At 38.7% G+C, this 25,782-nt stretch overlaps 1 protein-coding gene across 2 annotated transcripts in view; it reads right to left on the bottom strand.

The window, feature by feature from the left end:
- LOC310823084 (leucine-rich repeat-containing protein 1-like) overlaps nucleotides 1-24,281 on the bottom strand; it is a 32,756-nt gene extending 8,475 nt beyond the window's left edge. The window contains exons 1-11 of one of the 2 annotated variants that reach the window (XM_083695802.1): nucleotides 24,130-24,281; nucleotides 23,725-23,921; nucleotides 13,526-13,643; nucleotides 12,729-12,807; nucleotides 11,803-11,892; nucleotides 3,267-3,323; nucleotides 2,786-2,849; nucleotides 2,298-2,372; nucleotides 1,897-2,041; nucleotides 833-951; nucleotides 440-523 (exon numbers count right to left, since the gene is read on the bottom strand). In XM_083695802.1, the coding sequence (XP_083551928.1) occupies nucleotides 440-523; nucleotides 833-951; nucleotides 1,897-2,041; nucleotides 2,298-2,372; nucleotides 2,786-2,849; nucleotides 3,267-3,323; nucleotides 11,803-11,892; nucleotides 12,729-12,807; nucleotides 13,526-13,643; nucleotides 23,725-23,883 (990 nt within the window). In that variant the 5' untranslated portion in view covers nucleotides 23,884-23,921; nucleotides 24,130-24,281. Of the gene's footprint in view, nucleotides 1-439; nucleotides 524-832; nucleotides 952-1,896; nucleotides 2,042-2,297; nucleotides 2,373-2,785; nucleotides 2,850-3,266; nucleotides 3,324-11,802; nucleotides 11,893-12,728; nucleotides 12,808-13,525; nucleotides 13,644-23,724 lie in introns of both variants that reach the window. The other variant, XM_083695801.1, reaches the window with a different exon arrangement.
- Nucleotides 24,282-25,782: the final 1,501 nt, after the last annotated feature.

The following is a 25,782-nucleotide window of genomic DNA, read 5'->3' on the forward strand; positions in this document are numbered from 1 at the left end:
AGAATCTCCATTGAAAATACTTCATGGTTAGGACAACACAAAGCCTATAGACAGTACCATTGATCAAAAGGACAATGGTCAATTTGCAATCAAGGACACAAGCCATTATCGCTTTCCTGAGAAATTCACACCATGTACCTAGATATTCAGATTATATTGCTTCAGAAATGCCCTGAGGTAGATAGAGAAGATGGGTGAGTGGGGAGAGAGGGAGAGAGAGAGAGAGAGAAAGAGAGAGGGTGGGTGGGTGGGGAGAGAGAGAGAAAGAAAGAGAGAGAGAGAGAGAAAGAGGTAAAGCTCATTTTCCGTTTATCTCTCACTAGATAACATGAAAAGCTGGTACTATTAGATAAAGCCTAAATAATAAAAGCATGACACATAAGATAAGACTGTTGATACCTACACATTTCCCCTCCTGATTTCTTGTATAACAAATTACCTCTTTTGGTAATGATGAGAGTCGATTCTTATCACAGTTGAAGTTGGAGAGTCTCTTTAGTTTCCCAATACTTCTTGGCAAACTCTAAATACGGAAACAATAAGAGCAAAAAAATGAATCAGTTTTGTCAGAATTAATCAGTTTGTCAAATGTTACACAACAGGTGACACTCAGTCGAAGGCTGGCTTGTGGCCAAAGCCTGGGGATTAATTACATGTCATACTGTGAGGATGAAAAACAAATCTTATTGGTAAGTGGCACGATGAGGACAAGATCTATAGAATACAAAAATTGGATCTTTTAGCATACAAGAGGTGAAGTTTCAGGGCATGTTCCAGTTTAAAGGTGACAGGACGTAAAGACATTATTCATCCCCTCTGAAGGAACACACACCTGTAGCTGGTTCTCTGTGAGCACCAGTTCAGTCAGACTCTCACAGTTGCCAATACTCTCTGGCAGCTGGGCAAGTCGATTCTGATCCACTTTCAATATTGAGAGTCGCCTTAGTTTTCCTGCAAAATAAACATCAACATCTTGTAGTATCAGCACAGTATCTCCATATCAATTCAATTCAAAATGAAGATTGAATAGTAATCATTAACTATAATGTGTAAAACAAGTAGGTCCCATTTATAGTCCTTTGGATTTGCAATGAAAACCATTGTGCAATGCAACTACCAATCACCAACAGACAATACAACCTGTTTTCTGAAAGGTCACCACTAATTTCCATCCATCTATTAGCAGTTATTTTGGAGACCCCACATGCATTATTAGGTCATTTCTGTTAGCAATGTCAGTCATTTATCATGACGATGTGGTTGACATACTGTACAGTAATCCCTCTCTCTGTACTGTACCTTGTTTTGAATATATTTAATCCGTTCAGATTAACTTCCTGTTTTGATTTAGTATAGACTACATAAATGTCGAACCCATCAGTTTTAGAATTGTGCCATCGAAAACAAGATACCAACAACAAGCCACATGTAAGCTCCAACATGAACACGCACACGATCAAACAATTACTGTGAGGTTGAAGTAGAGATTCTCAATTCAATGTTTTCTTTTTTCAGATTGGTTTTACCATTTAGAAATTACAACCCTTTTTACACATAGTCCCCCTATTTTAGGGCACAAAAAGCATTGGAAAATTGGCTTGACATGTGTTTCTGGTGTTTTCTTGACTTTCATTGACATCTCTTTGGTCCTCATGATGCAGACACCAATAGCAGGCAAATGCAAAGCCTAAAATCAATACTAGACATTGACAGCTCTCTTATGCCTGCACAAATGTTACAGAACACACCTGACTTAACAGAAACACCTGTCAAGACAATTGTCCAATACCTTTGGTGCCTTGAAATAGGGGGACTATGTTTAAAATGGCAATTGTAATTTCTCAATGGTAAAACCAATATGAAAAAAGAAAAGAGGGCACTGCACATGTTACTGACCTATGCCCTCTGGCAGAGCATCAATGAGGTTCTGGGACACCAGCAGGTCAGTGAGGGAGACCAGACCACCCATTTCCTCTGGAAGATACTCCAGTTTGTTCTCTGATACATCTAGACAAAGCAGGCTTTTCATACTGCCCATCTCCTGCAAGTTAAACACATCTTTTTTATTTCCCATTGTGAGCAATAACAGCACTCTTATCACTCCATTATATCAACACATCAAGTTGCAATATTAATTTGGCTTAATTACTGCATAAGGTGATATGCTTCAGCAAAGATGTTTTAATTAACTAGAATATAATTACAGTCCAAACTGTATGCTATGTCCACCAAACTGATGATATACTGTACAAGAACTATTCAACAATGTTAGCACATAAATGCCGGGAATAGCTTACTGCAGGTATTTTAGCCAACTGGTTTCCATCCAGCCACAAGTCCTTTAAGCTGACAAGACAGCCTATTGTTTCTGGCTACGTGGGAGTAAGAATTGCAAGAGAGTGAGAGAGAGAGTGAGAGAGAGAGAGAGAGAGAGAGAGAGAGAGAATTATAGATAGGTGACTGAGGCAAATGCAAACATTTGAAACATTTCTAAACTGGCATTCTTTCACAGACTGTTTTTAGTTCATCTCTGTGTAGCTTATGTCTCTATCTCTGTCTGAGTTATTCAGTACATTCAGTGGAGACCGCTGTTTTAGTCCAAACAAAGTGCCTTCTAAAAGTTGGTTTCGTGGTTGAGCACAAACGTATGTTTTGTTTGTTTACATGGATATGCACACATTTGCCGCTAATAGGAAATGTAGCATATTGTCAAAAAGGGCGGCAACACGCACAGCTATATGCTTCACCTTTAATAAGACCAAATGTATTTATGGCATAAACTTACCAAGTTGTAAAGTTCATTGTTCCCTAGGTCAAGTTCTTCAAGTCTATGTAATAAAGACAGTGACCTGTGGAATGCAAGAAGAGTTAAACACTCAGCATACAGATCCATACATATGTGAAATACAATACACACATTGTAACAGACTGCCTTGCCTTTCACACCAACTGAGTGAAACTGTCTTGGTAGCAAAACAAGCAGTGAGATGGTTAGAGGTCTAGTAGAAGACTGTTTAAAATGTTTAGAGGGCACACTGCCTTCTATATCACCATCGATCTAAAGCCAACTTACACATTTCCCTTATGTAAAACACATACAGTATGACTGAATCTGAGGTGAACCCACAGCCAAATTGGCAACACGCTTTAGTCCATAAACTCCTTTGTAAGAAGAATGGGATGGTGACACATTCATACGATGTGTGGACCACAGACCTATTTCTTCACTGTGTATTGACACCAAAACATCAGGTGAAAATACTTACTCTGGTAAATATGTCAGCAGGTTCTCTCTGAGTTCCAGTGACACCAAGTTGGAAAGGCTGTAAAGAGAGGCAAAGTAGACATATTACGCAATTTGTAGTTTGTTAATAACACAGGCCTATGCATTGTCATTAACAACAGACGGCCCTTTCATATTTGTCAGTTTTATAGAGCAAGCTTACTAAACCAGTACAACAGGTCCAAGGAATTACAAGAATTAAGCCTTTTCAGGAGTAAGAAGAATAGCCAAAAACATGTCAGAGAAAGAGAGAGAGACAGAGAGAGAGAGAGAGAGAGAGAGAGAAAAAGAGAAAAAAAGAGAGAGAGAGAGAGAGAGAATAAATCTTCATTCCCCAGGGATGAAATTAGGTTAAGAGCTTATAAATCCACAAAAAGTAAACATTGCCTGCATCAAACATGGTTGGAGACCAAACAAATACAATATGAATGGGTGTGGGAGCGTCAATATTAATATCATATGAAAGGTCAACGAGATGTAGGCTGTGTATGTAAACACGTACACATTGAAAAGACACAGTACAGTACGTCAAACCTCCAATACAACATAAACAACCTGAGGCCTAAAAATTGCCTATTTTGGAACTCCAGCCAAGAAGCAACGACCCAGAGAAACGTCCATAATGTGCCCTATCAACAGTCAAAGGTTGGAAAAAAGTCAGTAGGTGAACTTTGTACAATGGCATGTCAGCTATCTTTTTATTCAAGTAAACGACTTTGCATGATAAAGTGCAGCACTCGTTCAAAAGAAGGGTTGGGCCTTATCTCTGATAAATAACTGTATAAATAACTGTTGTACAATTACAATCAATGACGCTGTATTAAGGTGTATGTGCACATGATTGTCTTTATGTCACAGCGTAGAGGTTTTGACAAAGCACATTGTAAGGAAATATGGTTATGTATCTGCAGGCATTAGGATAAGAAAGCGGTCTGCTAGTCAGTCACATGAGAACCCTCTGCTACAGGCATTGACTGACGAAGTCGTGGCCAACGACTTGATTGCCTCATACTGACTTTGGCTACCATTGACCATGCCCCCTATCATTGTTAACCACTGCCCACCTCCAGGGTAGCCACACCTTTGGGGTCTCTTGTATATAATGTGGACTCTCAAACATGTAATTGTATTTGAGCTGCCTTTCATTACCCAGTATACTCGGTGTACCGTACAATACTATTTTGCTTGGACAATAAAGTTGTTGCTTGACAAATGCTTTTTGCCGCTGCAAAACATCTTATTTCACAAGGGATGAAATTCCTTCATAATTGGCGAGCCAGGCGACAAGGGGAGACGATTGGAGTAGGAGTCTTCTTCACAAACTCAAGATAGAACACTTCCTTATTCAATCCAGGAACACTGAGAAGGATTTAACAACCACAACCTTCCTTTATTCTGAAACACCTTTTGACGAACAAAGAAACAAGGAACCTTGTAAGATTTAATTGCATTCTAAAAAGTGGAAATGTATCATGCTGAGGATACTTAAACCTGTCAAAGTTTCATCCACACTGGGTGAAAAAAAATAAGCAATTTAGGAAAAGTTAGATTTAGGAGTACATTCAAGACTTAGGCATGAGAATATGAATATGATGGAATGGGCCATTGGAGTATGTTCACTTACAGATAAGGTAGACCCCTTAGATTGGCTAGACAAATCATGTCAAGAGCGCAATAGTAAATGTTCCAACAAGAGTAAATGCACCAACCTCACCAAGTCAGTTTCCTGTATGTGCAAATATACTTGGCCAAATAAAAGAATTCTGATTCTGATTCTGAAGAAGCGAAAACATGCCAGATGGAGTTGAGGCGTCATCTGGAAAAATATACTGAACAGGATGAAACAATGGAGAACCTTAAAGCACAAAATGCAGCAGGATTGGCTGAACGGCGACTGGCAGAGGAGAACAGCATTACTCTGCGCCAACAAGGGACTTCTATGAAACATGGACTAACTGAATGCAAAGCGTTGAATGTATCACTTAGGGAGTGCGTTTTTTTTTAGCTGCCTTTCATTACCCAGTATACTCGGTGTACCGTACAATACTATTTTGCTGCAAGACATTTTACTTCACAAGGGTGAAATTCCTTCAACATGAATCTTATGGAGGATTCCTTAAAACTCAAGAAAAAAGCCATGCATTTGACTTTAGTGACCATAAACGAATAACTTTTAGGAATTTGAAGGCGAAAAGGCAGAAAATCTTTTAACAAGTAAGGGAGACAGTTTTTTTTGTTTTATAGTTGTTTGGTCATTGAATTCATAATGGTAGGAAAAAGCAACTAAATGTGAGCCATGAAGACAAAGTCAAGCCGATTACCAGAGTAGCTTGCGCTTAATCTATATGCAATCTCTCCTGAATGGCTGTGGCTGTGTAGCCCTGCTGTGACGTCACACAACTGGGTCTTGTTTTGTTGTGTTTTTTCTTTCCCCGTCACAACGCTGGGTTACTGTGCCAGATTAAAAAGACAGACAGAAATCTCTCTAGCTCTGCCTGCATGTTGGCTCCAGCTACAGGACCTCACAGACAAGCACTAGGCCTATATTATAAGATGTGTGCCAGCTTGCTTAAGGTCATTTGATAACTACAGTACCACACCATGTTGAGAAGATATTAATGCTGTTCACCTCTATTACATCTTGCCTTAGAATATGTGGTGTTGAAATCACTCACTAACCTGTTTTTAAACAGTGTTATGGTTCCCAGTACCGTTCCTCCTCGGGAGGCAGACAGGTCCTAACTCATTGGGTTATGTAAGACAGATATGGCACACATGCCTAAGGCGGAGGCAGAGGCCGTACCACGGGGATGAGAGAGCTGTGATGTCTGTGATCCTTCAACCCTAAGAACTCTGAACACTATGCGTGACAGCAATCTGGAGGAAACCCCCATAGAGAAAAAGGACAGAATCATCTAAATGTAGGAGAGATTATCTATCCCATAATGTAAAGGGTACTACTGAGGTGCTATAGGTGTAGTACTGATAGTGAAACTTCCCAAACCTCAGACAAAGCTATCACTAGATCACCATGGTAACGAACAGATCAAAACACGTTTAATGACTAAATGGAGCGCAATAAGTGTAACATTAGTCCAAGGTTATAATCTAGACCTTCCACTAAGAACGAGAACAAAACAAGATTGACCTGTTCTGCTAAATACCCATCTGTACATTAAACATATGTGGGCACAGTATGTTTATCCATAATTTTCAGCATTATGGCATGTCAAAACAGAGCTCCATTTAGTAGTACACTAGTTGCTCTGTGATAACTGTTACTGCGCAGTATATCTTGAGGGAGAGAGCTGGCATTCTGCTGCAACTGAAAGTCAGGGAAAATGGCACACTAGAGGAAATTACACAGGAAATTAACAGGGTCCCAGGGTATAAGAGGGACAGGAAAGAGGCAAAACACGCTGATACAAAAGCACTGCATGTTTATCTGCCAATGAATGATGCATCCCATTACACCATTCCTCATCCTCCTGAATAATACAAATAGAATCCTCAAAGTTTACAAAAGAAAACAACTAGAAAAGTAGTTTGATAAGAAACTTTGTGGGCTTGCAAAGTCTTATTTTGGTAATGGAAAAAGTTTAAAGATTTGGATGATACATAGAAATATTTGCTGGGTAGTTAAAAGAAAGTGATATAGTCTTATTATGGTAGCAGATAAAGTTAAAGATGAATTGGATAGATAGATAGATAGATAGATAGATAGATAGATAGATAGATAGATAGATAGATAGATAGATAGATAGATAGATAGATAGATAGATAGATAGATAGATAGATAGATAGAATGGGCTTGGGGTAGTTCAGGAGTGGGTAGAGAGTTGGTCGGTTTAGTGGTTGGGAGCATCGTCTCATATCAGTTTCAGTCTGCACTGATACAGTATGTCTCGTATCTTGCAAATGGTCATGGGATAGATCAAAAGTAGCCTGGCTAAAATATCATGTCAGGTACACACTTCAAACTGGGTTGGGTGTAAGGGCGCTGCTCTTGTAGTGACCGGCAGCAGGTGTGTGTGTCTGTATGTCTTCTGTTTGTTGTTTGTTTGCTGTGTACAAAAGTTGGTTTTGCCTGTGTTGTGGGCTGGTAGCATTTGTTTCTATGTCCAGTTTGTTGAAACAAATCACAACAAATCATCAACATGGAGCTGCTTTTCGTGGTAATTTTATGGACTTTACTTTATCACGCTCAGAGTTTGGAGCGAATTTTGCCGAAAGGTGACGAGTTTGCATCCCTGCTACAGTCTCTTTCCCCTGATGCCCCTAGCTTAATACTGGGAGATCACTGCAACAAATCAATTAACTTCTACCAGTACATCATCTGCCCAACTAGAAACAGTGGGCTATCAAAGACCTAGCGAAAGCACTTAATAGATTCTATTTGAGATTTGACACACATGCTTTTACAGGTGAACTCAGGGACATACAAAAGAAGGCCGCCTCCCCATCGAATTCAAAGTTGATGTTTGATGCACAAAGGGCTGTATTTCATCAGAATAAGACTAATAAAAGCCCAAGGGTAGACAGTATCACAGGAAATCTCCTTAAATCTTGTACAGAGCAACTCTGTGAGATTTTCTACTATACAGTGCCTTCGGAAAGTATTCAGAAAGTATTCACTTTTTCCACACTTTGTTGTGTTATAGACCCTATAAAAACAAAGATATTAATTTCAAAATTACATTAACTATTATCCTTGCATTAAGATGGACTCAATTCAACTTACTGAGTGATTTGTTGATAACATTTTTGCACTTTAGCTAATTTTAAGAGTGTCATAGGAAAGGGCCTGAATACTTATGTAGATGAGGTATTTCTGTATTTCAATTTTAATAGATTTATTGAAATTTCTAAAAAAAACAGTTTTCACTTTGTCATTCTGGGCTATTGTGTGTGGACTGATAGCTAATTATTTTTAATTTAATCAATTTTAAATTGAGTCAAACACAACAAAATGTGGAAAAAGTGAAGGAGTCTGAATAGCACTGTATCTAGGATGTCACTCGATCAGCAGAAGGTCCCAAAACTGTGGAAATGAGTCCATCATTGTCCCGGTAGCAAAGTGTAGATCCCCAACGAAGCTAAATGACCTCAGACCAGTTGTTATGACATCACTGGTCATGAAGTCATACAAAGGAAAGCCAAAAAGTAGCTCTCGGGAACGGTTGAGGAGCCACTAGACCACATACAGTTCTCCTATCGGGCTAAGATGGGGGTGGAAGATGCCACTAGGGCCTAACCTTACTCAACTTTGTTTATAAACACCTAGAAGGTTCCAAAACACATGCTAGACTTATTTACTATTACTTACTACTTATTTACTATTACTATTACTTATTTTTAATCTTGATGTACTCCTTGTGGGCTGGATTGTAGACTTTTTAACATGCATGTCTCAAAGGGTGAGAGTTAACGGTGCAACTCCTCCACTGGAACTTCTCAGAGGTGTGTCCTGTCCCCATTACTGTACATACTTTACACCAATGACAGCTGAAACTAGTTTGGGGACAGGCACATCCTGAAATTTGCTGACAATTCAGTCGCCTGTGGAGGAGTTTGTTAAATGGTGCAATGATGCCTTCCTCAAACTAAACGTAACTAAGACCAAGGATATGGCTATTGATTTTAGGAGACAACCACTCCCGCCATCTCAGACCTTCATTAAAGGACTTGGTATTGAATTTTTCGATCAACATAAATGCACTGGTACAGTAACTGATGACAAATTGAACTTTGATGCCAATACTGACGCTGTCTGTAAGAAGGGTCAGCAACATCTGTATTTCCTGCGAAAGATAAATGAGAAAGCTAATGTAAATAGGACAATGATGTCTCTGTTTTACAAGTCTTTTATTGAATCTGTACTCCATGATTGCTTGGCAAACTAGCATAGATTGTTCAGTGAGCCAGCCAGCTGAGCAACTCACATTTCACATGAAACGAAACCAGTGCTTCACCCACAGCTGTGCAAACATAACAGCGTATATAAATGATTCTAAGTGACTCCAAACACTAGCAACTAACGATTTATATAGAGTTTTCATGGTTTTGTAAAATAAGTAGCAGTCCCTTAAAAAGCAATGGAAGGGCGCATGAATATCACAAATTAGGATCTATTTCATCGCAGATGTTTTCTAATCTGAAGATCGGTTCCATGTCCTACAAGTAGGGCTGCAACGATTAGTCGACTCGATTATTTCGATTATGTAAATTCATCGATTTTCATATTTATGATCGACAAGTCGTTAATACTTATTTTAATTTATTTTATTTTTATAAATTGCAATGCCTTTTAGTTGAACAACATATCACTAGTTCTGCTCCGTCTTTCATTAGTTTCCCACCCCCCCTACCATTTCAAAATTATTATTATAATTTATTCCCACCCCCCAGGGAGGACAAGTTACGACGCTCGTATGTTGTGTTGTGAAGATGGCGGAGGCAAACCCCGTTGTCTGTGCTGAGGATGGTTCCTCCAGAATGATCAGACCCAGAGCGTCTGAAGTGTGGGAATACAAAAACCCAATATAATAATATAATATGGTAATTTATTCGCTGTGCAAAGCCCAAAAGGCATACCACAGCAGTACGACTGCTATGCACGAGCACTTGAAATGGAAGCATCCCGGAGCCATGCAGGACAGCGCGATGCTAGCTGGCAGGCTATGTAGCTCGGCAACTATTGAATTAATAACGGAAAGATTGCTCTGACACGTTGAAAGTGCTCCATTCAATGACGGTGTATGCCAGTGAAGTTGTCCTATAAAACGATAGCTGTCCCGCCTCCCTCCGAAGCATTTCTGTAATCTACCTATGTAACGCAGCTATGAGGTAGGTCTCATACTCTGTATAGTAAAGAGTAAACAACAGCCATGTGCACAGTTTATCAAAATTCATCCTACATCAGTGACGTACGGTCAGGGTAGGCCGTGCCTATGATAGTGCCTGTGATAATGAGAAGAACATCCAATTTACACAGTATACTAAATATTCATTTTGCACATCAATTCAGTTTCTAAATACATATGTTTGATCGATTTTGGGATCTTTAGATGCTTGAAATAATGAAATGTACTCAAATTCGCTAGCTGGCAGGCAGTGACAGTAAGCGCGTGCCGGCCTGGCCGACAGACTGTTTGACTGGCAGCTTGCCTCACCGGATAGGCAGAGATCCTCTCTGCCTTCATCTGCCATGCAAGCAGGTTAAGCAGTTCCTGTATCATTCAACATCTGCGTCAAAAGGCAGTGCCTTTTCGCGTAAATATACATTATGATTGTTGAGTATGTCTCATTTTCTACGTACGTGCTTTGTGAATTCCACAACCCCCCTCACGCTATCACCCTACGTCACCACGTTAACTTCAAAATTTTGAGCGCACTCACTGGTAATTAACTACTTTACTAAGTATTGAACAGGATTATGGATATTGCTGTTCAGCACCAACCACACTGTCTGGATGAAAGCTGGCTACTTCAACCTAAGATTTTCTGGCAAGAATGACACCACCTGTCGTAAGACAATGGTTTGAGAGTGGGGTAGGACTGGTAGCCAAGAGAGTGTGTTGTTGTGTAATCATTCTAAGAATGTGCAGGTCTCATGCTGTTTTTATTCAAGAGTCCTCAAAGTTCCATGGCAGTTGCAGTAATAATGGGGCTCTCAAAATGTTGGCCTAAATCAACATTTCACCATGTTAAAAGACAGAAGATTTTGAGTAACAAAAAGCTGAATAGCTAATTTTAGGAGTGTCATAACAAAGGGGGTGAACACTTATTGACTCAAGACATTTCAGCTTTTTATTTGTAATGAATTAGTAAAAAATCCCACTAAAAAAATGTTTCATATGCAGTACAGGATTTTTAAACAGCGTGGCGCTGGATTGCATTAGCAAAACCCGACTCACATTTATTCATGTCAAAATGTGCAAAAAGTACCGCTAAAACGCTGAATTCTCTGAGGAACATCATAATGCTTTCATTTTCACTTTTAACAACAATGTTGTTGGCAATCAAAGATAGATACTCTATCATTACTAAGTATATAGTTTAATTTGCCTTGAAATGTTTACACAGTAGCGCCACCAAGTTCACAGCATGGAACAGCGCCACTCTTACATTCTTTAGAGAGAACTCTGTAGTATTTTGTGTACTGTAGATCAATGACAAAAAATGTTTTAATCTATTTTAAAGTCAAGTGGTAACAACAAAATGTGGAAAAAGTCCAGGGGGGTGAATGCTTACTGAAAGCACTGTAGATAGATAGAGTTAGGGGTAGTTCAGTGGAGTGGGTAGAGAGTTGGTTGGTTAAGTGTAACTATTAAATACATTAACATTCACGAATTTGGGGTCCCTAGACGACATCTTCGCTTAAGTCATTCATGTTTAGGTTATGGAAAGGTGGAAGGGTTGTAATTACGGCATTATGCTATTTATAAGTTATATTCATCTGTTAATCAATGAATAACGTTTCTTTGGCGTAAGATAGAAAACCTTGATTAGGTACTTACTTTCCAATGTTATCGGGAAGGGCTTGCAATGAAATGTCATTGATGGAAAGGCATGTTAAACTTCGTAGCTCTGGAAAACTCTCAGGCAATCTGGAAAAACAAGAGGGGTACAATTGTCAAATCAAATTTGATATTTTCAACTGATAGTAGTACATGAATGACTGCAGATACCTGAGAGCCAACAGAACTGAGTATATTGTATAGACTTCTCCATATAATATGCTGTGTGCGTGTGTGTGTGTGTGTGTGTGTGTGTGTGTGTAAGAACAAGCTTTATTTGTGAGTTATGTGCAACCACAATTTGTATAGGCCTAACTTAACATGTGTACTTATACCACTGGCAAGTAAGAGCGCTAGTACTTCTTTCTCAGAAGTTCTCAAAAAGGCCTAAGCTTGTAAGGATCAATCACTGATCATCACCAGTCCCATTGGATGATTAATCCCAAACTGAGGCATATGGCACTTTCATACACAGACCTCAGTGTACAATACTAAAATCTTCCAGTATTCTAGTGCCATCAAATGGAAATGGATCCACTATGTTGAAAGAGAAAGTTAGAAAAAAAGTAAATTATGTCAGAAGACTAAGTAGGTTACCTATACAGTATAAACCTTAAAATAGTTCTTCAATTTCCGTCTCAGAGTAGGTCCTCTTTTTAGAATGGACAGTGTGCTCTAATTAAAGAAACTGCCTTGATTATATCAATCAGTGACAATTTCTCCATGTCGAAATTATGTTGCTGCAAACATTATCTATTTGCAGCATAATATCAGGCAGCATAATGGACACCTGACTCAGTTGTGACAACAAAAGAAAAATGCAAGTGGGTCATATTTCTCTTGATTATGACTTTAAAGAAATTGTGTTTTCTCTTGTTTACTAAATATCTAATTTACTAAGTATTGAACAGGATTATGGATATTACCTTGTTAATGGGTTTCCACTGAAGTCTGCTACTTGGAGGGCTTTACAGTATGAAATGCTCTCAGGAATTTCCATAATGACTGTATGAGGGAGGAAGAAAATAACATTATATTAAGTAACCCCTAAATCCATGTTGTAACACTGTACTCTAGTAACAACAAATTATTACCATGTTGTTACATAGTACTTGGGAAATTGCATAGTTGAACAGTGGAAACAAGCAACATCTATCTTAAGTCCATCTTACTACAGTATACTTTTCACATGAAGCTTGTGATCCAGAAATCATCAGATACAGGACAAAAAATAGTCAAAAAATAGTGAACATCTATTTAGAACCATTTAAAGCACCACAAAATTATCATGGCACTTGCCAAACATAGAGAGCTGGTTGTGAAACTGCCATTTGAACTTCTATAATCAACATAATTAGCATTCTGGATTTGGTGCTGTTGGGGAAGCTATGATGGCAGCTCTGAGTTTCTTTGAGGAATGTTAACCCCTCTCAGCTCAGCCTTTGTGGGAGGAACCACACCACAGTGGCTTCAATAATATGTTGGGTGTGTACAGTAGTCGAGGGTTGGATGGATATTACTGACCATGTCTACTTCTGTTGCTTGACATCTAGCAGGCTTTCTTTTACTCAGATTATTGTGTTTTTAAAAACATTCGAAATAGCAGGTTTTTCAAGATATTAATTTTGTTCATAGAATAGCATCTAAGGAGAGTTGTTTCGATACAGATTTGAATCAATGTCATGCTGTTTGGTGTTTCAGGACAATGGTTTTCTCTTCTCACCATTTCTGGAGACATCGAGTTCTACCAGCTGCATGAAGTTGGCTATCTCTGGTGGAAGTCTCTGGATCTCATTGTCACTAAGGCCCAGCTTACGTAGCTTTATAAGCTGAAAAAATGGCTGAAAGACATAAAGAAACATTATTAGACAAGCAATATAGTTTATTATGGACCTATTGAGGAAGCATTCAATGAGAACAATAAATGATACAATATGGGTTTTATGTGAACTTGTTTGTTCCAAGAAAAACATTAACATCTTTTGCATGAAAATAACACAAAAAGGTTTTGAGTATGTCACTTAATGTTAAAATCTGACAAACTGACAGACCATACTTAAACACAGTCAACTAACTAGCAAAGCATAAAGCAATTAAGAATGGTCAGTGGCCTGGCAAATATTGTTCAGATCATTCTCTTTCTGATGTAATCGCTATTCTTTTTATCTGGATGACCTACTTGTTAGTTGGCTCATCCTTACACTTGTAGGCACTGTGAGTCGACAGTTTGACAAAGGGCAATTTGACCACCTCAGCGAGCAGTTTCACAGATAAGAAAATTAACCCCCAAAATGACCTGTATCTCAATAACAAGCAGTGTTTTCAAGAACACAATGTTGTACTCATGAACACCTGACACTTCATGATGGAATGCTCTGATATTCTGACCAATAGGACATGTGCTCAGATTCCAAAGCTGCTGTTATGGCACTTAGGCACAGTCTAAACCTGAATTGCTGAAATTGAATCAGCAACATGAATACTCTCTTCTCTTGCATCTTCGAATGAGGCTCTAAATCATGATGGTATAGGCCTGATAGGCTACATTTTACTGTTAATACTACAACACAAATCAGAAAACCTCTGATGTGGTAGGCCTATTTCAAGAGCATCGATAGCCTAATTTCATTGCAAACGCGTACGCCTACAATCAGTGATGGTGAACAAGGGTCAAATTTACAATTTTAAGAGGACACGGTCTCTGTGACCTGTACTATTTGCATGTGTTTTAATAACACTTAAATGAAAATGAAGCACTATGTAAAATCTGTCAATTGAGAGATGCTTTAGAAAAAAGTGTGTTGTTATGCCACTTCAGGACTGAAACAGAACAAGTGTTCATTATGACTATTTTGACTCATTATGACTCATTTGAACTCAAAACAAGGTGCCCAGAATCAGCTTAAGATAGCCCAACAAATGCATTACTGGGGCAGGCTAACTGCCTTTATGCTACAGCCAGTCTTGCAGGCCAGAGTGTTTGCTGGCGCTGTGACCATGTTATTGTACTATTTAGAGTGTCTATTTAGCATGGACTGGTAGTATAACAGATCAATACTATTTATTTACTGATAAAGCTACAATCTATAAGATGCTCATACCATCAAAGAGTGGGCCACCTCCAAAAACATAATGTATGGAGAAAATGCATCCCATAACATTTTTTAACATGCAGATAGCACAATATCTATGGTTTTACTACAGGCTTATTTCTCAAATGCAAGGCTCTCTCAAACAGAGATTATCTACATTATTAGAGAAACTTGATTGATTTGCAATGGGTTTCGCGAGAGACGGGGAAGATGGCGCACCAGTCCGCAATAGTGTCTTTCCTGGGACGTTGCCCCAAGCAACACGTGGGTAAGACTAGAGCGGGAGGCTAGGACAGAGTAATTTAAGCCATTCGCTTGTTATGATCAAATGTCCACTCAAAATGTCTCTACACTCTTTAATGATATAAAAAACTGGAAGGAAAAGTTGCAAATGCCTATTATTTAGATGTGAATTTATTTTTTGTCTTGCCCTCCCATAGATGACCAGTTTAAATAACAGCGTTTGAAAATAATCACCTTTAAGAGGCATCGCAGAGATTGTCTTGCCTCATAGCTTTTTAACCTAGCAGTTTGTGATTAATTCAAAATGTGAATTTTCCTGTTTTACTCTGCTGTGTTATTATCTAGCAAAACAACAAGCTTCAGCCTAAGGAAAAAGTTGTTCCTGCGACAGAAACAAAACACACCCAACCAAGAATACTGTGAACCTGGTGTGGATGAAACCTGCTCTGGTTTTGGTCATGTTTGTCCTCAACTGAACAGGTTGTGGTTTCAACAGTTCTTTGATAAGACACAGAGAAAGGAGCAGGAAGCAGAAAGAGGCATCTATACAGATGCAGGCTTATTCTAATGTATCAAAAAGGTCAAATCAGTTGGTCCAAAAAGAAATACACTGAGAATAGTAAACCTGTTCTTCCTGTTACTGTCATTAACCACCACGGCTCCAACCCATCCTCCATACCTGCCACAAAGAGACTGAAACTGACAAGTATACATTAACCGTTCTCACTCTTATGTCAATATTTGAAGTCTTATTGGGTTAAGTCCATCAACTCTGTGGGGTAGCCTAATGGCTCCTGCAAACTACATCTGTCTTGGTACCAGTTTCTTTAAAAAGGTAGCAAGGACGCTTGTCTGTTTAAAAATAGAAACAGGCTAAAACAAGACATCTAGACACACAAGAGTGTTGCACTCATGTGGCCTGCCCTCAGTTTGCACAGCATATGATGGTTAGTGTCCCAGTAGTTTGGTCTATTTGAGCTTCTTTATCATCATTGATATAAAAGCCAGCAAATGCCATTCCTTTGACAACACAAAATAACAATCATAACAAATGACAGGAAAAAAATGTTCTTCCATGTCGATACCATAACCTGGGCCTAAAGGTCAACATAATTTTACAAAACAGAAACACCAATATCTACAATAAACGTATTCCCTAGAGCCTAACTCAAAGGTCCTCTAAACTGTTCAAGCCTGCTTAAGACTGATCGAGGTCACAGACGCTCAGGGACAACTTGTTCAAACAGCTGAAATTCATTAACTTAACCTAACAAACTACTGACATCCACTCAGACATCCGCGCGCCTGAAGAAGGGGCCCAAATAGGTCAGACAAAGCAAAATGGTGTAAGGGGGAATGTCAAACATTCCAAGCCATATGACATGGTCACCGGCTTCTCCAAAGAAGTCTCTGCCGGCTCCTAGTCTAAAAATGTGTGAGTGTATGTGTGTGTGGGAGTGGATAGAATTGTCTTTATGATAACAGTAATCCAACTACAATACTTTATTGCCTGTGTTGCTATGTTGACATGGCCTTCATGTTTATAAGATGCAAACAGGAACAGGGAACATTTCTGTTGAGGAAGTCTGGCTTTTGCATTAACCCAAGTTGGCACATCTGTAAATACTTAACAGAATACAATGCCTATAAACTTCAGGTGTGATGCAGGACTTGACAAAACAAAATAACAATATGTTGTGCCATAACACCATGTTGATTGCACATTGTACTAGACTTTGAAAATGGGTCTAAGATTGTACTCTGGCAAATCATTGAGGGTCAGACTAAAGACTTTTAAAAAAGAGAGATAGAATGGTCTATGCCATATGAGGGTATTATTATAAAAAAATAAGGGGGAAAGTAAAGCAACATAACAGTAGGCTGTGTGCCGATGCTTCAGAATCTATTGACTGCTACTACCAATAGACTGAGGGATTTTAGGTGTGATTTTAGGTGTGACCCAATTATTCCTCAGTCTAGCCATTATTCTCATCACTAGCCATTGTAGGTTTTGCAAGTTGGACAAGAACAAGGAAAAAGGAAATATTGCTTATCTTCATAGCCTATGTTTGAGTCTAAAACATTCCAGTTTGGTAAATAAGGGGGCTGCAAACAAAGTTGTATTCATCAGTTTCATTTATTTGACAAGGACAAAGCCATTGCCCAATAATCCATATCTCAGAAAAATATAATGCCATGGTTTGCAAAACAAGTCATTTTATCCATAGTCCTCATTAAAAGACATGAGTAAATTAGCCTATGTCTGTGGAGGGCACATAGGCCTACTTATTACAATCACAGGATTTGAAGAGATCATTATCATGAGCCTACTGTCAATAGCACACTCAGCTATTCCCACAAGAAAAGCCTACTCTGTAACAACATTCAGACCAAATCCACCGAGTCCTCAACAAATGGAAATCAAAAGGACTATGTGGCAATATGTTGTCCAAGCAAATGTGCATCATGGGTATCAGCCCTAAACACTAATAGTAGCCCTAAACATTAATAAGCCACGCTAAGTCCATGTTTTTCTCCCCAATAATATTCTTTCCATTTAATATTCCAGTTTTTCTTTATTTTTCCTTTCTCTGCATTTCTCTCTCTCCCCTCTGCAGGACAGGAGAAAAATCAGTGAGAATGACTAGTTCTTTTAATTCCCAATGTATTGTTTTAAATAAATGTGTCCCTGTATTAATAAATGAAATGATTACATCACTCAACTACCTCAATCAATGTCTGTGGGAAAGTGAACGGAATAAGAAAAACAAAAACTAGGCGTACATGTAGCACTTCTGTTTCGTGTTTCCACAAGTTGGTAATTAAATGTGTCAACAAGGCCTATATGATATATATGTATGCATACATTACTATCCGTTGATGATCTGTAGGCAAAACTTGTCAAGATCAATACTAAATTATCACACCTTTCTCTAACATTTCCTAAGCTCTGAACTCATTATCTGGGAACAACAGGCATCCTATAATCTTTGTAATGCAGTGTCATCTAAACATACAGTACATGATGAAAATACTCTGTACTATGGGCCTATCCAAGGGCTTGTTTGAACTAGGTCTACATCACCTTGGAAGCAAATGTGATGCAGCAACACAATGAAGAGCACAGTACAGTGATTCAGAGGATTTGTTCTGTTTGACTTGTCTTGGGTTCACTCAGCCAGCCTGGATGGTGTTAGTTACATGCCAAGGAGCACCATTAACAATAGTTGTGATCCATCTTACACCATAGCATGCAAGGGATCTATCATTTTCTTCTATCTGATACTCTACAAAGAAATTAAATGCAAGTGGAGGAAATGATTCCAGATTCAGGTTGAAGGCTATCAAAATTTGTATTTACTTAGTGTGATTGACGAAGTAATAAGAGATTCACTTTGCATTAAGTAACCCCAATTCCTGTGTAGTAAATAGTAAATGTGTTGTAAAAATGTGCTATGTAATAGCATGTTACAATGTTGTTACTAGAGTAAACAGTGTCACTATACAGGCGGGTATTCCAGAAAGCTGGATCAATAAGTAAGCAAGATTACTTTATTCACATCCCGAATCAACTCTGACTAACTCAAAAAAGAGCTGTCGAGGACCAGCCAGACCAGAAACTATGGTAACAAATCTTCAGGAATGAACCTGCCTTCTTGCAGGTTAAAAAATTCCCCCATGTCGTTGCCTACTCGGAGTGGCCGCTACCGACGCTTGTTTATTGTGAGCGGGTCAGATCTGAGGGCTACTGATCCCGTCTTTGAGCCGTCTCAAACATTTGAATGCTCTTGTAATGTGAGAGGTGCAACGACAAGTTTTGAGCATGGTGATAAGCAATAGTCAATGAGAGACTGTCTGTCTCATCTTGTGACAAACAAAGTCATGTTTCATTTTTGTTTTCGCCAGACAGTGATATCAGCAATCCTCAATACCAAGTGAAGAATCTTGTATTGTGTGACCCCCTGCCTGTGCCACATCGTTTAGTGTGTGCTACGTAGGCAAAACAAAAGCGACAGGAGAGACGGTGGTTCAGCAACAATAGGATTTTAGAAGTCGTGTCATGACCAATCATAGGAATGTTTTCTGTACCTGAATCTGGAAAAGCCCTATATGCAGTGATGTGTAGACTGTAGTAGGATATAAATCATTATGGTTGAGAGATCTATAGGTGAATTATCAGACTGTGTGTCGGTTGCAAAAAGAAAGTTAGAAAGTCCGAAAACATGTCATGATGTGCAGTGGGATGCCAAAATCAAAAAGCTGTTAAAGGTCTTAATTTGTAATTTTTAATCTGTGTCACTGAAGTCCGTGCTAGTGAGCACAGCTGCTTTAGGTGTCAGTAGTTTCAGTTCTGCTATGTCTTCATTTGTCAGCTCTGAAAACATAATGAAAGAAATGTTACATAACTTATTTTGTTAATACAAATTGCAACCACAGCTGGTTCCATGTGTCATTAACTTGTTACATGGCACTGGTAATAATGTTTTTATATTAATTCTAAAAATAAAATTAAGTACTCATTTATACCTGCTTCTTACATGTCCATGTCCATCTTGTCTACATTCAGATTGTGTCTACATTTCTAGACAGGTATAGAGTATTAAAATATTTAAAGCAATAGTTCAACCAAAAATCATATATAACCTTTGACATTGCTCTTTCTACACTTTGCTCTGGCTGGCTGCAGTTGGCTGTCTGTCCTCTTAGGCTTTCTGAAGCTGATTTCACTCAGTCTGGCTGGCTTCACCGCTCTCTTGGATGTATGGATCCACATATTAGATCCACATATTAGTTCCTGAAGTACAAGACTTCTCTGTCTTTCCCATCCTGACCCACAGCTCAACTTTTAACATAAGTGCAGCTGCATGGCTGCAGCATGACCCTAACCTGCAGGAAAATGAAAAATAAAAATAAAAATTTATTCCTAGCTATCTAATGTATAAACACATTGGTTTAAATGGTACTTGGCTAGATGTGTCAATAATCACAGCTGTATTATTGCAGCAAATGAGCAGTGCATTTTTATTAGATTAAATGAATGACACTGGCAGTGGATTGGGTAAATACTACTGGAAAGGTAAGATAATTTAGTAAATTAACGTTAGGTACATACCCAGCCATACAGGTGCAGTTCGCAGTCAGGATACAGTTGTTTGTCTTGTTGACAATAACCCACGCCTTGTACAACTCCGTCTTCTTGCCCTGTCTTTGGCTAGGCAGCACCTGAGTCTTCAGCACTACAAAGTTTTAAACTTGGTAATCGTGAAATTGTATGTCTTGGACGTGACGAGTTGTACGCATTAGGCGACTTGTACGTATAAACAATTGGGAGTGTCGATCAGGTAAGTACGTATGTCTGGCAACTGAAGGCTTGGCCATTTCGTTTCGTCGTTTAATCATTGACAGGCCAATGCATATGGGTCTGCAAGACGTATCCCATTCATCAAGGTTAATTTCGTAGCATAACAGTGTCCATCACTGGGTGACAAGCTGTTGTAGTAAGCGGAGAACATTTTAAAACTAAAATCTAAAACTATTACGTTAAGTAATAACGTAGGCTACATTGGATTACTTCGTTAGCTCTCTTCCCCTCTTCATTTGTCCTTTGTTGTCTTTAGCAAGGCGAGTGATGCGCGCGCATCCCCAATATTTACAAACATATAATTGGCCTATTGATTGCACATATGTTCAGTTGATGTTTGTGTCATGTGGTGGTTATTCAAAAGACAATTCATAGGACGTTCTATGAATTATTTTCTAAACAATGGCAGTCATGTTGTCACGGCTATGTTTCAAAGCCGTGCAGTCAGAATTTGACGACTTGTCCAACTTGAGACTGCACAGAAGCACTGCCCCTGCCTGTTCTCGCCTGGTTTCTAGTCGGTTTAGCTATTCAACTCAAACACAGTCATTGGCTCTGACTTGGCTCTTCTTTGCAGCTTACTGCATTACTTCAATGGAGCTATCGGTGCTCATCTCTCGTTCCTTTCAGTATTCACTTTGACAAATAAAAGCTAAGAGTCAATATTTTGGGGAAATTAAGTCAGAAATACATTTCTCAACCATCTTTCATCATAAGAATGGATAAGCAACGGCTTTGATTTCGGGACAAACATGTGGAAAAGCGTCTAAGAAAACATCTACCATAAAAAGTCTTTAAAGGTGTTTAGAAAAACATCAAACCTCATTCCAAATCAGTAACAGAATGACCAAATCAAAATGGTAACGGAATTACTGAAATTGAATTGACTACATTCACTTATTGTACAGGTTGTACAGAACTTAAAAGGGTTCTTCGACTGTAGGAGAACCCTTTAAGGACGCTCTTAGATTCTTAAAAGGGTTATTCCACAGGGACAGCTGAAAAATGTTGGTAAATCATACAGTAGTAGTTCGAAAAAACTGCATCAACATCATCAATCACCACATTAACATCCTCATCTCATCCTCTAATAAATGGAAACATCATTGTTGTTGAGTACAGTGGGTATCTTCAGAGCTGTAGAGCTGTAAAGAGCACTGACACATATGGTGTGGTGTCCCTTAAGATCCTTCCCACACCAGTTGCAGATAATAAAGAACATTTTCATTTTGCAGAGGCTATCTCTGAGGTATAATACGAGCAGATTGGGTGTCTTCTCTGTGTGTGTCACACATGACAGGCCAAAAGTGTAGGCTATTTTCTTTTGGTATAATGAAGAATAAGAAACTGAAAACCACAATATTGTTGATTTTAAATTACATTAAATGAAGAGTTTCAGGCAGATTTATGTTTCTTGTGTTTTTTATCAATGTACCTTTTTCACGGTGTATATACGTTGAAAAATAATACATTATTACCTTAATGAGAGTGTCTATTGTATACTTCTACCTTTGTTTCCCTATTTTAGCGTCATCAACATGTACAAAATGACATTCAAATCCAGAAATGATGCATTTCTGTAGGGGACCCATTTAGTCATTCTGTTGCCGTCATTCTGTTACCGGATGTAAATTCACTTACTGTAGCTCAAAACCAAAAGAGTGGGTCATATGATAGCAACTGTAACACCCCACTCTTTCTGCAGACATATTTGCATCTTAATTTGGAGCAGATATTTTTGGGGGGAAGTTTTGGGGAAACGTCCGTTACCAAACTCTGAATCTGCAGAGTAAATGTGTGTTTTTTAAAAATATGTTGTAATTGTTAGAAGTAGTCATTACGCATGGAGTTGTATGGTTTGTTAAACTATGCTATCAAGTGTTTTTGTTTGGCATACATTTGAAAGTGAAAAATAAAGTTCCAGCGTCATTATGTTACTGTGGAATTACCTTGAAGTCAATTCAGGTGTGATTTGGCTGCATTATTGGACTCAGAATCTGCTTCTCTGAAACTGAATGATCTTGGCTTCAAAGTTCAGGATAGCTGAAGCCAGATCTCTTTAGAAAAGTCAATCTATGCTTTCTTTCTGGAATAAGGGCAACTTAACAATATATTTCCCTTGATTATGTTAATGACTTATAAATACCTCAATTTGTGTAGAACAAGTGTCTCAATTAATTTGTTTATGTTTTCATAGACTTGTGATGAGCACTATATGTCAAGTTCTATTTAGATGTGATGCATTTGCCCCACTGTTTATGTTTTTGTTGTAGCCGGAGAGCATATCATCTATGCTTTCCTATGACCGTCCTATAGACAGAATTGGAGACTTTACCATGTATCGGGGGGGAAATTAACCCATTAAGACAGTTTGTGTTAAAATCCTTCTTTCACAGACTGTGATGGTTCTTCGTGTAGTGTGGTTGCCCCATTTGATTGGCATCAAGCTAACCAAATGTGCCTTACAAATACAAATATATATACCTAAATAAACGCACTTCTCAACTACTCGAGGGGTATATTACGAAGCGAGCTAAGGGAGTTAGCGAGCTAACTTTAGCTCCAACTCAGGATTTGGTCAAAGTTAGCTCGCTAACTCCCTTTACTTGTTATTGAATTACTTTCCAAGAGAAATGTGGCAAACTTGACGCCCGTCAAAGGGGACAACCACCCGACGAATCACTGACACAAACTGTGTCTTTACGGGATAAAGACACAGGTTTTTTTTATACAAACATGGCAAAGTCTCCGACTATCAGTAAATAGGAATGCATAGAGGATGATGCTATCCGGCTAGTTTGTTGGTCACCCGGTATAGAGAAATCACTGAGTGGGGCTTTACTATAAGTCTGTTCTTCTGCGGTCAGCTTTTGGAAATTACATGTAAATATACATTATTTTATGCTTAGGAAACTGACTGGCAACATCGACAGGCCTGCTGTGCATTACAGGAGCCTAGACAACGTGAAAACAGTCCAAGTTGAACATTCCAGTACGACATGCGTGGCCTGGTTCCCACGACTGGACGCACTGCCCCTACCTGCACCACGCAACCTGCTCGAAGATAGGAGTTTTCACTTAACATAAACAACAACAAAGTAAACCGTGTGTTATTGATTGCAGTGTATTTATATGTACTGTTTTTGCTAGCACGTCACCACGTAAACCTAATCAGTGAACTTATCGCGTACGACAGGTTTATATTACCTAACCAATGCTGCTTACCTTGGGCAAGTCACGGAGTTGGTTGGCGTCCAGTAAAAGCTCCTCCAAACTCCGACCGTAGCGGTAGATCTCATCGGGGACGTACAACAGAGAACAGTGCCGCTTATCGATCATTTCAACATGACGGTTGCACCGCCACAGGGGTATACAGTGAAACATTACGGAGTAATGGCAAAATCCGCTCTTGAAAAATATCCCTAAAAAGTCGTGAAATAAAACAAAGGGTAGAACCGAATACCTATATTCTTTCTTATATAAGTTGTCAAGCAAAGGCTTTCTTTCTGTTGTTCGAATAAACAAAAGCAAGCAAACATCGAAACCACCTCCCCAGGCGTAAATAAATTACACTGGGTATCATGGATCGTCGCTATCTATCTCACACTTCGAATACTTGTAGCTTGGCACCTGATTTGTCTTTGTTTCGTTGTCTCTCAACCGCGTCGCCACTGGAATGTATGGTAGTTTGCTAAATCTTGTCTCGAAAATGGTCACATCTCTGTTTAGATGGTATTTATTTCGTGTTTTCCTTGTCCCAGAGTTAATTTCCTCCCAGTCCAGTTTCTGACCCGGAACATTCACTCCCTCATTCCAATCTGACGTCACCATTCCTGACTGCTCCTCCCTTTTGTTTCACTCCCTCCCCTCCCTTTGGAAAAGTAGAAGCCAGGAAGCATACTGTGGTGCTGTCAGTGACCTTTTAGCCTCTGAAGCTGTCAAAATACTGTAGGCCAATATACAAAGTATATAGGTCCTCTGATGAATTCCATCAAATCCGTTAAACTTCAGTATGCAGAAAACTGGAAACTCATTAAACCAATTAGATTGCTTTATGATTAGGTGAGCAAGATATTATAGGTATATTTATGTACTCCCACATAATAAAGCCTGTTCTATTACAGAAGAATAGTGACAGTGGTGTTCCACAAAACTCAACTGTCCTGGCTGCAAAAATTACAACCAAACCTTACATCTCTAGTTATGAAAAGTTATGAAGGCTGCAGGGGAGATGCATTAGATACAAAATTAGTGAACAATACACCATGTAGTAAAATTTATTTTTTTCATCCGGTGACAAGCTATATAAATACAAACATATTTAAAAAGTCCTACAAATGAGTAGGGTATTCTGTCTCAATTAAAGTTAAGACTTACAATTATGATCAAAATCAATTGTCTATGGTGAACTTCCAATGAGTGATCAATGATCAAATGTTGTTTTAAAACATATAGGAAAATACAACACTAAACAGAATGTTACAAAATGATCTAGGCTATAACTAAATACATTACAATGCATTAAACCACAATAAGATTTTCCTCTTTTGCTCCATGCAGTAGTGGCCACTGGATTCATTGACATCACACTTGCCTGTCATTTTCTTATTGTCCACTAGAGAGAGCTAAAACCTACTAAATTAATGACAGGACCCCATACAGCCTATGGACAGGACACTCGCACAAGAGTGAATGAAAAGCCAAAAACAATAATGTGGTTTTCAACATATTTAATAGTGTAATTCCCTCAGTGACAATTTGAACAAAGAAATAACATAGATATGGTATTATTCTTACAAAGCATTTAACCAGCAACACAGGCAAACAAACGTATCAAATGAGAGATTAAATTACTTTACTAAGAATGGAATGTGTGAACCAGTGACATTATAAATTGTGTATCTATGGCTGAACTGTGTGACCCTTTCTCCAAAACAATTTATACCAGTCCATCCTCAAGGCATTTATCTATGTCCCAAGTGCTTCTTGAAGGCCTTCAAGGTCTTTGCCATCATAGGTGCCATTCCTCAAGAGAAAGAACAAAAGTTATGCACTGTTGGTGCAGATTTCATTTTCCACGAGTGACTCTAAAATTCTCTTTAATTTCTATGTGAGAACAGAAAAATACATGGATGAGAGATGTCATATAAAAAGCATTTAATAAACTCATTGAGAGGTTCCATGGGATTCTTTCTTGAACATTTTCTGTTAAACTAGCAGTTAGGTTCCACAAGGCTATTCAACACTGCTTGTTGGATACTATGGTACAATCAGATTTAATCT

The sequence above is a fragment of the Argentina silus genome (assembly GCF_951799395.1).
Source record: "Argentina silus genome assembly, chromosome: X".
In the NCBI taxonomy this organism is placed as follows: Eukaryota; Metazoa; Chordata; class Actinopteri; order Argentiniformes; family Argentinidae; genus Argentina; species Argentina silus.